The sequence below is a fragment of the Rattus norvegicus genome, chromosome 3 (assembly GCF_021556685.1).
Source record: "Rattus norvegicus strain SHRSP/BbbUtx chromosome 3, alternate assembly SHRSP_T2T, whole genome shotgun sequence".
Classification (NCBI taxonomy): Eukaryota; Metazoa; Chordata; class Mammalia; order Rodentia; family Muridae; genus Rattus; species Rattus norvegicus.
Window position 1 is genome coordinate 161445982 of NC_141536.1, and position 17810 is coordinate 161463791.

General features: G+C 52.5%; 1 protein-coding gene across 3 annotated transcripts in view; it reads right to left on the reverse strand.

The window, feature by feature from the left end:
- Positions 1-17810, reverse strand: part of Bmp7 (bone morphogenetic protein 7) — a 76916-nt gene that overhangs the window by 13388 nt on the left and 45718 nt on the right. For all 3 annotated transcript variants that reach the window (NM_001429518.1, XM_087654841.1, NM_001191856.3), the window contains 1 exon segment: positions 13578-13726. In NM_001429518.1, coding sequence (NP_001416447.1) covers positions 13578-13726 — 149 coding nt within the window.

Consider the following 17810-nt stretch of genomic DNA (forward strand, 5'->3'; position numbering starts at 1 on the left):
GGAGCACCCAGGCTGTGATGGCCAATCGTGACTGTCAACGTCAGCAAGCCTCTGGTTCTGTCTGTGAGGGAGTTTCTAGACTGGGTTAGCTGAGCTTCGAGGATGAGCCTCGAGCTTGGTCTTGTCCCATGGACTGGGATCCTGGGATTAATGAAAAGGTGCTGATCATTGGTGTGTCTGCTTCCTGGCCATGGAGGCAGTGTGCTGGGCTGCCTCACACTCCCAATGCCATGACGGACGGTACCCTCAAGCCATGGGACAAAGCAGACCTGAGCTTAGTGCTTTCGTGGGTTATTTTGTCATAGAACTGAGAAAACCAGCTCACACCCAGGCCAGGCTGTGCCAAGGCCCTGGCGACAGGCATGCTCTGTCTCTCCCCGTGGAACAACAACGGTGAGATTATTAGAAGCAATAACCATCCCATCTGGTGATGAATACTTCAGAGCGTGGAGACATCATGTGGCGACAATGCCAATTGCCCATAGCAGGACAAGAGTGGAGAGGCTGAGCCACCTGTCTAAAAAAACCATGCAGCCCAGAGAGCAACGGCACTCAATCTGACCTCAGACGAGGCTCGGGGGCCGGGCGGGCTTCACCAGTGCAGCTACTGCACCCCAAGTTGAGCGACAAAGCCAAGGCCAGCCAGAGGGATGTTTGGAAGTCACACCAACTAGTAGTGTTCCCTAGGCAGGTTGGAGACGACGGTGAAGGAAGCCTGACAGTTAGAATGGGTTTTAAGAGTTTGCGTTTAAGAAAACACATTTCCCAACCCCCACGATTCACCTTCCCCGCCTTTCGGCGTCTATCTCTCCTGCATTCTTGAGCAGGGGTCCCCCCCAGTTCATCCATCTATAACAAGAGCGAGTCTATAAAAGAAACCATTAAAGTCGGGCCCTGAGGAATTGCACTTCCCCCCTGGAAGGCTTTTAGGGCAGAATAAAAATGCCTCAACTCAAGCCCCCATGCCTCTCTGGACCCCTTAAATCCAGGCGCCAAGCGTGGCCCCAGTCCCCGAAGCCCTTCTGACCTGCTGGCCAGGGCCAGAAGCTACCAGCAAACCCACCTCCACCCACCTCGACCTCTGCGAAGAAGGAGCCAAAACCCACACTTGTCGCCAGCGGCCTGCCTAGCCTTGATTTCCTCCGGTATGAACTGGACGAGGCCACTGGTCTTGAATCCTCGCTTCCCTAGTTGATGGCCCACCTTTCACCCAGGCAGCTTTGCTCAAGCTCACTCTGCCCTGGCCTCAGGGCTGGGTGGAAGGCGGTTTGACAAGAGGCACCTAATCCTTTTGGCACAGTGGCTGTCGCTGCTCAGGGGTGAGACGTGACCCAGTTCAGCCAAGACATGGAAGGGAGAAGTTTCTAGAACTTTCTAGAAAAACCTGCTAGAAATTTCTAGAAAACACACGTGCCGCTCTAATGTTCAGAGGAAACCCATTCTCAGCAGTGAAGAAACTCCACCTTCTGACTCCAGGGAAACCATGTTTCCAGACGAGGGCTACCCACGGGGGGACACCACAGAGAGGGGCTCCTGTGACACAGTTGTCACAGGGTCAGGCCAGCCTGCAGCCTACATGCTCACCCCAACCATCACCATGAATGTCCCACCTCAATGACTAAGTCTAGAGTCTGGAATTACTTCCACGCCCTCCCACACACACCAGAGGCTGGCGACAGAGAACATGGGCACAGGCTGTCTTTGGGCCTGTCACGGAGCTGGTCCTCAGGAGCACATGCATCTGTCTTCATCACCTAACATGGGGAAAAGAGCTGGGTGAGGACAGCCCAACTGCATTTGGCATCTTTAGAAGGATTGAAACACTCCCTACTAAGAGTCGACAGCTAAATTTAGAGTCAGAGACACACCTCCGGGGGTGGCTTCGAGGCACTTTCCCGAGAGGTTTAACTGGAGAGGAAGACCACCGTGAATGTGGTCCCAGGTCCCATACTGATCGAGCACCAGCGTTCATCTCTCCCTGCTTCCCTGCTGCTGCCAGAACTTCTCTGCAGAGACGGACCGGACCCCCCTCACCACGAGCCACAGGAAGCCCCTCCTCCTCTAAGTTGTTTTCGTGGGTGTCTCCTCACCGCTGTGTAGGTAATGCAGCCCAGTCCACACACAAGAGCCCACAGCTGTCTTATTCCTGATAGTCTAGAAGCAGAAAGCATAGCCAGGCACACGGGAAACGAGGGAAGGACGGTGCACCCCATTCATGGGTCCCTGGAGGGGCCTCTGTGCACTGAAGGGTGTTCAGATAGCCTCCACCCAGGACCCCAGACAACGTCACATGTCCCTTCAGAAGCAAACGTCTTGGATGGAAGCTAAGGCTGGCGGCTTACTCTGCCTCCTCTTAGATAGATACAAAGTAACCCAAACAAAGCACTGAACAATGCAGCTCTCCGGTTTGCCCATGCCCAGCGTGGAGGAGGCCCTAGGTTTGTGGCCCGCGCTGGTAGGTAATTGTTACATCATGATGGCATGAGCTGTTATATCCAGAGGTGTGCATATATACACTCCTACACATAAGCACACCCATACATGATATAGAGAGTCTCACTAGGTAGCCCAGGCCAGTCTTAAACCCACCACCATCCTCCTGATTCTCCTCCTGAGGGCTGGGCTGCATGAGCCACCTGGCTGAATCCTTCTTTTTGATATTGAACAAGGGGGGAGGGGTAGTCACAACAGGGTAGTTAAGGGAATTTCTTTCCCCTCCGATCAGGCAAGGCAGTCTTCGGTGGATACTTGTGACTGTATGTTTTGATTATCTGTATATAGCAAGGTTACTGAAATGAGGCATGGGGTAGAAATGGGTGAATTCATTAATCTTGGCAGAAAAAAAAAAAAACAAATACTTTGAGCCATAAAATCTGTGTCTTTGGCAAAACCAGAAAATATTTCTAATTTAGTGGAGGGCTGGCTGAACGAGCGTTGTTCTCTAAGCCCACAGATTTGCACATGAAAAGGCAAGTTTTGGAAATAAGGAAGCAGGCGGCACAAACTGAATAAGGGCTTCAAAAAAAAACAAAAACAAAAACAAAAACTGTTGCTACACGTTGTTACACTCTGGGCTGCGCTGAAGCCATTACACTCCATCAAGTGTCACTCAAATTTAAGTGGCATCTTCTGTCTTCTTAAGGCTGGGACGGGACATTTTCCTCTCTGTGTCCTAAGGATCTCCTTAGAACAACAAAAAGCTGCAGGGGTGTGCACCCCTGCTGGCCTGCCAGGAAGTTAGGATGAGACCAAAGGGACTCTGCTGGCCCTCTGTGGCTGCTCCCATTTTCTGAGACAAGGTTTCACGTAGCCCAGGCTAGCGTTGAAATCATTATATAGCTGGGGCTGGCCTTGAACTTCCTGTCCTCCCGCCTCTACCTCCAGAGTGCTGGAATTCCAGGCGTGCACCGCACAACCCCTTTACGAGGTGCTAGAGATCAAACCCAGGACTTCAAACAGGGTAGGAAGTCTCCACCAAGTCACAGCCCAGCCTGTTTATTTTATTCCTTTTAAAAGTAAGGAATAATAAAAATGACTTTTTAGGGGTCTTTTTTTTTTAAATGGTGTTCTGTCTGCAAATACATATGCTGCCACGGGTGTCAATGCCTGCAACAGCTAGCTGAGTCAGCACGTGTACACACACATGCGCACACACACACACACCACACACACATGCACATACACACACACATGTGCACACACATACACACACACAGCACACACACACATACACACCACACACACACACACACACACACATACACACACACACAGCCTCTTCCAGTTCTCAGCGGCAGGCTGCTGCTCTCAGAGGCCACTAGGCCACGCACCGTGGTCTGGGGATGTATATGACAAAGGAAGCCCATCACCACTGCCATTGCACAGAAGCTAGCCATGCCCAGTTAGTTAGGTATCCAGTTTCTCAGGTCACTATCCTGATCCATGAAGTGCAATTTGAGGTCTCATTGGGGCTCTACATTTTCTTGACCCGTCCCCTGGACTCGCCAGTCTTCTGCGCTAACTTACTTCTATTTACACGTCATCCAGATTCTTCCACAAAGCACCATGTTGACTTTATTCTCTTTTCATTGCTGAGTAGTATTTCACCACACACACACACACACACACACACACACACACACACACACACACACATGTCACAGTCTGTTTATCTTTATGGACGCAGCGGGAACCACACAGAGGTTGCCATGGGAAACTGCCTTCTCATTGCCTGACGGATAGTAGAAGCTAGATCCTTCACACCTCCAGTTCCTACATTGTGGGTGCTATCCATCGGGAAGGCCAGGGAACTCAGCTAGGCCTTCCAAGAGGTCCAGGCAGAGAAGCAAAGGTGTGATCTGAGGCACCTTTAGAGGACAGAGGGACCTGCTGACCTCACCACCCAACCCTGGTCTCTGGTCTCCCTCCACCCTGGAGGCTGCAGACCAGAATTTCTCCTGCCTCACTTGTGCTGCGGCTGAGTGTTCTGGCTTCTGGCTTCTTGGATTTGTCTTCCTCCCTAACAAGGCAGGCACGAGAAGTGTGAAACCACTTATCCTACCCACCGACTCCCATCTCCCTCCCGACTGGAGACCCTGAGACAGCCATTTTGCCAAGTGTGCTGTGATGAGGCCCAGGACAAAATGCCAATGTGCTTAAGTGATGAACCAAAAGGGGAAAAGCCTCGATACCACAGATATTCCAGCCCAGGACTCAACAAACTGCATCTGGCCAACTGCCTGCTTTAACAAATAAAGTTTTATTAGAACACAGCCAGTGCACAGTCACAAATGCAGCCTTTGGCTGCCCTCACGCTAACTAGCGTTGGTGAGAGCGAACAAATTCCCCTCCGTACCCGAAAGCATCCAGCCCCTGGAATGTTCTATGGGCATTGCGGACATTCACTCTAACCCACATTGACCATGCCTCTTTATTTACACATAGTAAGGAAAACTACAGGTGAGTTGGGAGCACGAAACCAGTAGAGTGCTGGTCTAGCCTGCTGCACAGAGCCCCAGCTTTGATCTCCGGTACTGCCTAAAACCAGGCCTGGTGGTGCAAGCCTGGAACACCAACCCTTGGAAGATAGAGGAGGAAGGATCACAAGTTCAAGGTCACCCTTAACTACATAATGAGTTTGAGACCAGACCACTGGTGCGTCCCACAGATGAGACAGCGCCATGATTGTGCTAAGAGCCAATGCGATAACCACCATCCTCATACAGATGTGTGTTGCTGCAACAGAGGTGGGGACGAGAGTCCATACCTGGCTGGCTGACCCAAAGAGTCCAGGCAGATGTCAGGAGAAAGGACCCACAAGCCTCAAAAGGACCAGACCAAGGGGACTTCCAGGAAGCCATCAGGTAGGCATGGCGCTTTGGGAAATGAATTGAGGGCAGGGACCAACAGCGCATTGGGGCACCCAGCTGGACACGAGCACGAGTTAGCTCTTAGAAATATCCCAGAGCAGGCAGGAAGCACAAATGGGGCCTCTGGAAAAGGAGGGGTGTGTCCTCCCACATAGAGGGTGGTGCCCCGCTTTCCTGTGGCTTCTTTGCTCTCTAAGCCCAGGACCCCAGCCACCCCACTGAGAACCCAAGAATGTTCTTCATTAATTGTAGAAAAAAAAGGATTCCAGCCACTGCATTGGAAGGACCAAGGCCCCGGTGACAAATGCTTGTGACCTCCTTCTGGCCCCAATGACCCAATTCTACCCAGACCTAAACAGCCTGCTGGACCCTGGGAGGACAGGAAGGGCCACTGGGCCTCTTCTGTCCTCTGTCTTTTGGGATTCTGGGCAAAAAGGAAGTGATGTAATTCTAGAGCGCAGAGGTGCCTCTAGCCAGCTGTGCTGTGAGAGAGGCTACCCACCAGATTGGCTTCACGCCAGAGTGTCCCGGCCTCAGGCCGGAGGCTTGGTCCCTGCTTTCTCCCACATATGCCTCAGCACCACATCTGGACAGCACATGCCCTCTGGTCCTGTAAATGCCCTGTGACCACTCGGGAAGAGGAGTACATGTTCCCCTGTGCCAGAGCAGAGACTCCCTGGGCAACACACACACACACACACACACACACACACACACACACACACACACTACCACCACCACCACCACCACCACCACCACCACCACCACCACCACCACACCACACACGGAGAGAGAGATGGAGGGAGGGAGGGAGGGACATGTTTTGGAAGGTAGAGGTAGGGTGCAAAGAAGGAGGAGCCCTGTGGCCTTGAAGCTCAGGAGATGGGGTGTAAGTCCTGGACGGTGCTGAAGAAGCAGTTGTGAGAAGACTGAGGAGCTGGATGGAGCTGGATGGAGCTGGATGGAGCTGGATGGAGTTGGATGGAGCTGGATGGTCTTCTGGAATTGACACGGTGTTTCCTTCTGGAGCAGGCAAAAGAGCAAAGAGTGGGGCCTGGAGTGGACCACAGGAGCTAGGACAGGATGGCTGGGACCGTCATGGTGGAAACAAGGTGGCTCTGTACGGGCAGGAGTCAGTGTGTGTCTGGGACTAGATGGCACCTCGGGAAAGTAGGCACGTCCATTTCTGGACCACAGAACGCCCTTCAGAGCACTACCCACTAGGCACCAACTTGTCCACTCAGTCTCTGTTTCTCTCTCCTTCACCACATACCGCCCCCCTCCTTGGGAGAGGCTGTGGGTCACATGACAGCAAACGCACCTTTCAGACTGTTTGCTGAACGACTGCGTAAGCTTCCAACCAGTGTGGATCAGCAGGCTATTAGCTGCAGAAAGTGCTTCGAACACATGGGCATAGGGTTGGGGAAGGGGTCAGCGTGTCTCTACGGTGCCGTAGACAACCACATCAACCAGGACACTGAGGGGTCCAGGAGTGGGTTCTGCTGACTCCTCAAACATAAGCCCAGGCGTGAGGTTTGAGTAAGGGGCGGGGGGAGCTTGTTTTGGTTTGGTTTTGGTTTTCTGTTTGAGTCTCAATCTATAGCTCTAGGTGGCCTAGAACTGTACGAAAGAATTTCGTGGCAATCCACCTGCCTCTACCTTCCACTTGCTGCCATTACAGATGTAACTCACCACCCCATGCGCTGAGAAAATGCCTTATTTTCACGGCAGCCAGGATAATTCAGGTGACACGGTCATTAAAAACTAGAACGAAGGCCATGGTACGTGGAGACACGCTCATTCTGTAGGCCCTGCAGGGGATCCATTCTTCTCTCTCCGAGGTCTCTCCACACCAGGGGAGAGAAGGGAGGTTGATAGTCAGGTGTGCAGAGGCCTGAGCCTCTGTCTGATCTGCTCAGCTGACCCTAGCACAGTCCCTTACATACCCACTGTCCCCTCAAGGCTCTCTCCTACCAGGTCATTGGTACCCACATTCCCAAAAGGTGTTTCCATCAAAGAACCCAAGCCTGAGTCCCAAGTGTAGCACTGAGAACCATGTGACCTAACCCACTAGCTTCTGTCTCAGTTTCCTCATTTATAAAAGGCTGTCCATGACCGCTGGCCTCCCCCCCTCCCCCGGCAGAATTAGGTAAATCAGCAGTAATGCAGACATCTACCATTCAGGAGCACAGAGGCAGGGCTGCCCCGAGGCTTGGCACTTTCATGGCCTCACCCTCTTCTTCCTCCCAGCCTTACAGGAGAGGTAAGGTTATCGTGTCCATGGAGAACACAAAGGAATGGAGAGGTTGGTTGGGATGAAACCACATAGCAATAACCTGAGGGGCAGCCATGGTGTCCCCAGGGGCCACAGGACTGTCCTGCTTCTAGTAACTATAGGTGAGCCAGAACCCGGAGTGACACCAAGTCAAAGCCCAGGGGCCTGGCTCGGGCCAGCCTGGTGTGCAGGACATGGCTGGCCAGGAGCTTGGGCAGAAGGAGCCATCACCTCTCCTGTGGTCTTTTCTGTATGAAAACCAGGGTCACCAGGCCTTACCCTCACAGCATTCACCCGCTCATCCTTCCCAATGCTATATGCCTGTCTCTGGGAGCCGAGGTGTCCAGAAGGTATTAACTTCCGCCCCACACCGCACACTCGCCCCCGGAGCCCAGCTGTGGTGCTTTGGTGACTAACGGGGGGTGTGGGGGTGGGGGCTGCAGCTGGAAGGAGGGATAACAGGCAGGCTTTGCACACTGCCTGGGTGGTCTGGGAAGGGCACCTCTGACCCGAGACCTCCCTCAGGGCCAGATGGAGGAAGTGAGCGTCAAGCATGCCGGAGACTCTGCAATTTGCCATCCAGTAGGGTCTGACGTCAGGCCGGAAAAACATCGGGCTTCCAGAAGGAACTCTGCGGTGTTGACACCACACTCGGACAGAAACAGATGTTCTTGAGCAGGGAGGGAAACTGAGGCCTGCCAGGGAATCAGGTCCAAATTCTGGCCACCACCGGACGGGTCTCCTCCATCCAGGTGGTGTGGCTTCAAGGATTTGACTTACTGTTAGACTCAGGATGAGGACTGGTAATTTGCCTCCTGGGAGTCCGGTGCCACCTTGAGCTTGACCTCTGCAGGAACTTCCAAAATGCCAAGTTCCCAGGGTGGGCACAGGGGACTTGGCTGTCAGCTCTGTGTCCAACACAGAGTCATAGGGACTTCCCAGTGGGCCCTGTGAGCCTTTAGGCCATGTGGTTGCAGGAGGGGAGTCTGTCAGTCATCCAGCTTTCTACATAAGCAGGTATCCTCAGCGTGCGGTAGGAGAGGGACACAGTACTGTTGCTACCTAGCCAGACGCCAAGGTGCTCAAGAATACAATTATGGGACACCCTCAGGGCTTTGCTGTGGGTGCATGCCTATAGGACGGGTACACCCAGGTGACTCTAATGGGCCTGTCGCCAAGACCACGGGATGGAAAAGATCATGAACCTGAGGCCAGGAAGTGCCAGTCACTCTACCCTGTAGCTCATCCCATAAGTCCTAACCCACACAGCCTCAATGCAGTTGGATGGTCTGAGGGCAGTCCTTCCGCCAGGCCCGCGGTAGGGGGCCAGGCGACCAATGAAAGGCCTTGCTGAGAAAACGCTATACCTAGACGCCTTCCCTTCTGTGCCTTATCCAGGAAGCAGGTACATACAGCGCCTCTCCCCGACAATACAAAGTTTCTTTAGCTACCAGCCCGGAGCGCTGTGGAGGGCCTCCGATGAGCTGTTGATATTTGGAGCCCCGTGGGCCTCTGGGTATCGGGTTCCTCTCCTTTGTTTATTTTATTCGGCTGGCATTCCTCAGCCTTAACAGACCGTGGACACTTCCCTTCGAGGGGCACCTGTGGCTCTTCGGGAAGCACCGGCTGAGGAAGGCTGGTGCAGACCCAGCACCACAAGTTCATCTTTTTCTAAAGAGCTTGGCGGGTTATCGAGTGTCTGCCATAGCGATTCAGCTCTGTGATTGGAGCTCAAGAGCTGCTGTGGCCCACGGGGTCAGACGGACGTGACTTGTGTCACCAGACACATCTGTGGACGATGCCGAGAATATCACTGCTTACGCCAAGCAGAACTTTCTTCTGGTTTGTTGGAACTCATTTAAAAATACGAAAACTCCGGCTGGGGAGATGGCTCGGTGGGCCAAGCGAGCACCAGCCAAGAGCAAGGATGTGATTGGATCCCCAGCAACCACATGAGGAGCCGAGCATGACTGACCGCCTGGGAAACCCCAGCGGGTTTAGAGACAGGTAGATATCTAAAGTTCACTGGGCAGCCTGTCCAACCAATCAGTGAGCTCCGGATTGAGGGAGGGAGGGACCCTTTCCAAAAGAGAAAATTAGGCGCGGGGTGGGGGTGGGGGGAGACACACACATACTGGAAGGCAACTGATCTTGACCTCTGACCTCTACATGCCCGTGTGGTCTTGTATCTGTGCACACCCACCCAGGCATACCCACACCTAAACACATGTACACATTCACTCCACAGAGAAAAACAGGTAGACTCAAAAGTGACCATAGCAGCCTTCAGGCTGAGAGGAGTCACCACGGTGACATTTATGTGACATTCATTTGCCAACTACTGAGGCAGAAGACAGAACTCCGGAGCTCCAGTACTTTCTAGAGACCCGGGTAAGTCTTGGGAGAGGGGGAGACAGGAAACAGTCCAGAAAGCACAGAACGATCCTAAACACTTCAGTCTACACTGAGCCTTGACCTCAGGTGAGCTTTCACAAAAGGAATGTTCTAGAAGGTGGGGGATGGCGGGGAGGTGGGGGGAGATCAGGATTGTTCCAGTTCTCTACATCTTGCTCCCACGGCCCTGGGCTGCAGCAAAAAAATTTAAAAAAAAAAAAAAGGATGCCTAAGCCAGACTGTCTTTCAGTTACCCTCAAGATTCTAACTAGGGTCCAGACTGAAGCCATGGCCTCTGGCAGCAGGGAAAAAAGAGGCAAAGGCTAGAAACCACAAAGGAGAAAGTGATCGTGCCCACTCCTGTCTGGGGCCACAAGTACAAAGAAAGCCAAGCTAAACTGGAGAGAGCTGGAACGGAACAGAACATGGCTACCAGAGTCCCAGACAGACAGGAAAATAGGGCGCAAGGTGGCCCAGTCAGTGAGGGGCTCGCCTCCAATGCATGAGGACGACCTGACTTTGATCTCCCAGAACCCATGTAGAGAAAAACACCAGGGAGTGGGAGGCAACATGGCTCAGTGAGTAAAGGTGCTTGGCACCAAGCCTGACAGACTGAGTTTGGAATCCACACGGTAGGAGAGAGCAGACGTCTTCAAGCTGTTCTTTGACCTATGCTGTGCGCGGGTGAACACACACACATACACTCACTCACTCGCCCACTCACATACACTCACACTCACACACACATACACACATACACACACACACTCACATACACACATACACATCCTCACACACACACACTCGTGAGTACACAGATACACACACTACACAAGGGGGGAAAAATCAAAGATCGAAAGTCTTTGCAATGGGAAACGCCACGCCTCTCTCAGGAGGAGAGAAGTGCTACCAGATGCAAGGTGCCTCCACCCTGTTGGGTCTTGGGTCAGGAAGAGCAGGCATGGGCACTCAAACCCACTGTGCCCCTAGAGGCCTCCGGGAGGCCTGGAAACTGGGCGGGCTGAAGAAAGACTGCAAGCAGCACAGACGGGGTCAAGTTCAGACATGAGCTTTACTCACTCAGTGGAGTCCCCACTCCTCACTACAGTCCCATTTGCAAGAGTCACAGAGGGGAAACATCAGGCCTCCAGCCCTCACCCACAGTCATAGTTTTCTCAGGCCACATCTACGTTCCGACCACTCACAGCGTGGTCTAGGGACCAGCATCCAGCATCCTGGGGAGCAGAAGAGGCTGTCTTGAAAGACAGGCTTTCCTGTACTCTAAACCTATTCAATTTGAATCTTCATTTTTGAAAGGTGCCCTGGGAAGTCCTCTGGGAGGCACACATATTCCAGGGCACACATGTGGAAGACACCTTGCGTGTATTTCTCTCCTACCCTACGGGGCTCACGGATTAAATTCAGTCAGCTTAGTGGTAAGTGTCCCCACCCCTCTCTGTGTTCCCACTGAGACACAATTTTAAATCTCTCCCCATACCAACTCATGAAATCCTCTAACCACCCCATGGCCACACCCCTTACCACCTGCACGTTGGAGACAAGCGCGCCAAGATCCCGACGGGTCCAAAGTCACAGACTTGAGAGCGGGCATGGCTGTAGACACTAACAATGTGTGGTCATAAAACACACCTTAAAGCAAATTAGAAAGCTCTTTAATGGCAGATGGGACCGATCTCCAAGATAAGGTGCCACCTGAACACTGTGGTAGTTTGACTAAGGAATGTCCCTCTTAGTCTTTGGCATTTAAACAATTGGTTCCCTGTTGGTGGCACTGTTTGGGGCTGGGGGCAGATCAGTTAGTGCAGCTGGAGGAAGTAGGTCGTGGGGTGGGGGTGGGGGGCTCTGCGAGTAAAAAGCCTCTCCTTCTACCTTACTGTTCCACGGTTTCAGTGTGAAGATGTGAGCTCTGTCCCTGCCTCTATGCCTGCTGCCTGCTGGCACCTGTCACCATCGAGGACGCTGAGCCAAGATAAACTCCTTTTTCTATAAGTCACCTTGGCCATGGTGTTTTACAACAGCAACAGGAAAAGAAGCTAAGACACACACCATCCTCGGTGTGAGAGGCAGAAGATGGTCAGAACCTATAATAAATTCTTCAGCATCCAGACAGCATCCCTGTAAAGGTACCCGGGAGCGCTCCGTGGGAGTCGCCTCTGGGAAGTGGAACTCAGAACCTAGGGGAAGGACACTAGGGGAAACTCCTTACTGTGACACACTTCCGTCAAGTTGGCTATGGGGGAGTGAGTAGTTTCTATTCAGAAACAAATGAAAACAAGGTGCCCCCCCCCGACACACCAAAAGAAATGTTGGAAGGGGAGCGGGAAAGATGGCTTGAGATTGAGAACACTTCCTGCTCAGGGTGGTTTGTACATGCTTGGCCCAGGGAATGGCACTATTAGAAGGTATGCCCTGCTGGAGTAGGTGTGGCCTTGGAGTGGGCGTGGCCTTGTTAGAATGGATGTGACCTGTTGGGGTGGGTATGGCCTGTTGGAGTGGGTGTGGCCTGTTGGAGTGGGTCTGTCACTGTGGGCGTGGGTTTAAGACCCTCGTCCTAGCTGCCTGGAAGCCAGTCTTCTGCTAGCAGCCTTCACGTGAAGATGTAGAACTCGGCTCCTCCTGCCCCATGCCCGCCTGGGTGCAGCCATGCTCCCACCTTGATGATAGTGGACTGAACCTCTAAACCTGTAAGCCAGCCCCAATTAAATGTTGTCCTTTATAAGACTTGCCTTGGTCACGGTGTCTGTGCACAGCAGTAACACCCTAAGACACTGTTCCGGTTGGAAGACCCAAGTCCAGTTCTCAGGACCCACATCACTCATCTCGCCACCCCAGGTAACTCTGATCTCAAAAGGATCTGATGCCTGCTCCTTGCTCTGAGGTCACCTTTGATCATGTGCAATACCCCCCCTACACACACACACACACACACACACACACACACACACACACACACGAGAGGAAACCAGGGAGACACTTCAGGAAGGTCCAGCTACAAACAATGGCAACTCAGACCACTAAGATGCCTTCAGGGCTCCAATCTCACCCCATAGAGAGCATCTGGCAATGTCTGAAGACTTTGAAGACCCGGGATGCCAGCAGCCATGCTTCATTTCCCAGACAGCCAGGAGTGCCAGGGCAGGGAGCCGAAAGCCTGGCTGGCACACCCCGCTGTTCTGCGTGTATTATGTCACCTCAGGGCTCTAGTTTTGGGAAGTTCTCATGTAGCAGGTCTCGGCTGACCCAAGATTCTGCACATCCAACATGACTGCACCCCTGCTGATGCTGTGAGCGGCAAGGCCATCTCTGGCCAAGCTTGCCCAACTCATGCTCTTCTTTTGTGAACAGCAAGAGGAAGCGTTGGGTTTAGGCGAGAAACCAGAGTACCGAGGCTGGTTTTGGTGGGTGCAGGCAGAGGACAAAACAACATGAACAAGCTTGTGGACTGCTACTGAGCCCCTTCTGAAGCTCAAGGGTAGGAGGTTTCCCTGGGACTAGAGGCGTTGGTGTCTGGGACTCACCATCCAGGGTCTCCACGGAGAGCTGTAAGCCCAGGTTGTGCCGAGGGTTGACCACCCAGTGGTTGCTGGTGGCTGTGATGTCAAATACCAACCAGCCCTCCTCAGAAGCCCAGATGGTACGGCTGTCCAGCAAGAAGAGGTCGGACTCCCTGGAGAGGAGACAGAGAGACACAGGCTTGGGGTTAGTTAGGTCACAGCCCGGCCACACTGACAGCCCATCAGCTTACAGACAGGAGAGGCTCTGTGTAAGACACCAGGCGGGGGCAGGGCACTGGTCCTCTTCACACAGACTCGTCAGAAAAGGACCTGGGTATGATGACCTCTCAGCAGTTGTGATGGGAAAGAAAGGATCGAATTTCCCTAAATAGGGAACTGACACAGGTCATCTCACTCTACCATACGTCAGGGGACCCCAGCAAGACACAGGAGAGGCAGGAATTATACAGCCTGCAAGTGTCTGGGGCAGAAGGTAACACCAACAAGGTCATCCACTATGAGTCTGCCACCACGACAAGAGCTCCATGCACCCTGTCGGAGATGGAAGGTGGCTGGGAGTCGGAGCAGTGGATGGATTTACAGATAGAAGACGGATGGGTAGCTATGGAGCTGGACAGGTTGAGTGAGTAAATGAACAGAGGAAAGATGGACAGGTGGGTGGGTGGGTAGGTAGGTAAGCAGGTGGGTAGGAGAGATGGACAGGGCATGGGTGTGTGGATGAGCAGAGGGATGGGTGGGTGGACGGTGGATACATGGACAGATGGATGGATATGTAGGTGGGTAAATGGAGAGGTGAACTGATAAAGACAGAGACAGATGATGGAGAGATGGCATATGGATGGGTGGGGGATGGATGGATGGATGGATGGATGATGGATGGATGGGTGGGGTGATGGATGATGATGGATGGGATGATGAGTGGATGGGTTGATGGATGGATAAATGGATAGATAGATGGTTATGTGGATGGGTGGATGAATGAATGATGGGTGGATGGATAATGAATAGATGGATGGATGGATGAATGGATGGATGATAGATGGATAGATGGGGTGTTGGATGAATGGATGAGGTGATGGATAGATGGGTGGATGGATGGATAGATAAATGGGGTGATAGATGGATCAGGTGAAGAATGGATGGATGAGGGTGATGCATGTGTAGGTATGTGGAAGAGGGATGGGTCGATGAACACCACCCAGCCCTTGCATACAATCTATAAGGTATTCAAAACACCTCCTGTGGATTTTTAGTTATCGAGACTCAGTTTCAACATTCTGAGCCCTTTGGTGGTCAACTGAAATGCTAGAGACCCCATGCTGTGCTGGGCACTGACGTAGTGATACCCCTCTCCAACCTGGACCCACCTCAGGGCCCTCACAACTGCCATCAGCCCTGGGGTGGCTGCCTCCCCTGGAACAGAGAAACGTTTTTGCTGTTCATACGCAAAACCCTCAGATATGGCAACTGTTGGTTGAGCACAGTTCACTGGTCGGCCTCTGGGGAAGAAAATTCAGGCAGATTCCTGTCTCCAGGTCCTCATGATAACCCTGCAAGTTGGGGATCCTGGCCCACACAACCGGGGAGATCTCACTGGGCAGGACTGAGATTCGAAAGCCTGATGGGACTTCCTCTAAACTCTCAGAGACTTTGACAAATCCCACCCATTGCTTTGTGTTCCACTAAACAGCACCCACAGCCAACACCAGATGCCAGTCTGAAAAGAGCCTCCAGTTGGTCCCAATCCCCTCCTCCTACTAAACTCCTGGCCTTTCCCAGTCATCAGTCCATGTATCTCAGAGGTCTCCATGTTCTCTCCTTGCTGGGAGCCATAATACATTGAACTGCCACCAGGCCCATCAACGCACCCAAGCGGGGAAGCTAAGCTGTACCCAGACTCGGAGCCAGTGTTTTTAACTTCTCTTGACTCAGAACCCATCAACATTGCTCTCAGAAGTTCAACAGTCGGGGGTTGGGGATTTAGCTCAGTGGTAGAGCGCTTGCCTGGCAAGTGCAAGGCCCTGGGTTTGATCCCCAGTTCCAAAAAAAAAAAGAAAAGAAAAAAGAAAAAAGAAAAAAAAAGTTCAACAGTCACTCAGAAACCAAACATGGACACCACCAGACTCAGAGAGCTAGCGCCTAGCGCTCAGGCAGGTGTGAGGGGACCGGTAGTTTCATGGATCAAAGTCACCAAAGGCACAGAGAACCTAGGTGGCCTCGGCAAGTCACATGCCCAGGCTTGGGGGGGGGGGCGGCAGGAGACTCCAGACAAGGATGACATTACCAGGACCGTTGGTGGAGGTGTGGGTGGTCCCGAGGCACATGCTCCACACCTGATTTAGAAAATGTTGAATCACACCATTGCTCCAGCTAGAGAGTCATGCCAGACTCACATTGAAAGCTAATCTGTAATGGGACAATATTAAGAGGGGAGCTTTTCAAGATGGCACCCGTGGGACGAGACCAGTCCTTGTGTGAGGTTTCCAGGGAGAGCACTTGAGGCTTTCCCCTCTTCCACTGTGTGAGGACATAGCAACAAGATGTCATCTCGAAACAGTAACATTTGCCTAACCCGGCTCCTGCCAGCACCTTGACCTCTGGCCTCCACATCTGTGATCGTGAGTTTCCGTTCTTGTAAGTTTCCCAGTCTTGGAAAATGTATCACAGCATCTTAAATGAACTAAGATGCTACAAATTCTCATGTTAAACCAGTAAACCAGCCACAGGGTAAGAGCCTATGTTGCCCCTTAGGGGGCCTCCAGATCTGCTGTAGTTGTCCTCTCTGTGACTTATTACTGGATCGAGGAAGCTTTTTAGGGCCACATAGGGTTTGAAAGGCCCTAAGTTTGGTTCTGATGTCCAAACTGAGTAGTAGTAGTAGTAGTAGTAGTAGTAGTAGTAGTAGTAGTAGTAGTAATGATGATAATAATAATAACAACAACGATAACAACCAATCTTCAGATTCTCCTACCTGGATGCCCCTTTAGAAGTGACCGCAGAACTTGTTTGGGGAATATCTTACCATAGCTTTCAAAGCCACACACACACACACACACACACACACACACACACACACACACACACACACTCACTCGCATGCACGCACATAGAAATCTACCTGGCTTCGTCTCCAGTTTGCCTGATGGCTTCCCTGACTCTGGAGAGCTCCCTGGACCGAAGCACTTCACTACCCTGACAGACAGCGGCTGGAAGATGTCACTCCAAGCCAACTGGAGACATTTGCTCCAAGCACGAGATGAGAAACCACAGTGGTGACGCTGTTGAGATATGAGATGTGCAGGGAGAGGGGAACAGATGCTGGCACAGGAAACGATGCCTGTGACCAGGGGACAGGGCAACTCTTCACACAGGCTTCCTGCCCACGAATGCTAAGCCTTCTTTCATGAAAGGCCAGGACACTGAGGCCAGACGTGACTTGCCGCCGGATCGCCAAGAAGGCGGCCAATCCTTATAGCCATCTCTGTTTGCAGCTTATCCCAGGCATTCGTGGAAGAGCCGCACCTTATCTGAAGGGACAGAAGGGGATGGAGGTGTAGAGACCCTTCATTAGAACGGACTCGGGACCATAGGTACTCAACAGTGTTTTCCCAACTGCGTGGGAAAGTGGACTCCTGGTCTGGTTCATAGCATCCACTGCAAGGGGACTCAGAGAGCAGTGAATGGGCCCCGGGACATCCTTCATTACCTGAAGCATAACGGCTGCCTGCCCAGCCCTGGTGGAGTGCGGAGGTGGGGAACTGGCAAGTGCTAGGGCCCCTGGGAACAGATGCACATTCATTTACCCCTGAAGCCTGGGGGCTTTCCAAGCTTGGCACTCTGAACTTCCCTCAGTCCTCAGTCATGTTAGATGCCACTCCCACGATGGGTGTGGTGGCACATGCCTGTAATCCCAGCAACCGGGACTGCTACAGGTCCAATCTACGTGATGAGTTCAGGCAGCAGATGTGGTTTCTGTCTCACGTGTGGGCCTGGGGACATGGTGCTGCTGCTTTATACATGGCAGAACTTGGTGCCATAGCAAATCTAATTTAAGAACCTCTATCCCCTGAGCCTTGTCCCCATCCCCTGACCCCCAGGTCACATCTCAGCAGGGAGGGAGGGGGGATGCAGGATCTGTTAGGTCCTGCCCGGTGTCTGCCATTCTCTGCACTGTGGGGGACAGAGACATCACCAGAGGAGCGTGGGATCCAGGTGGGTAAATACAGAAACCAAGAC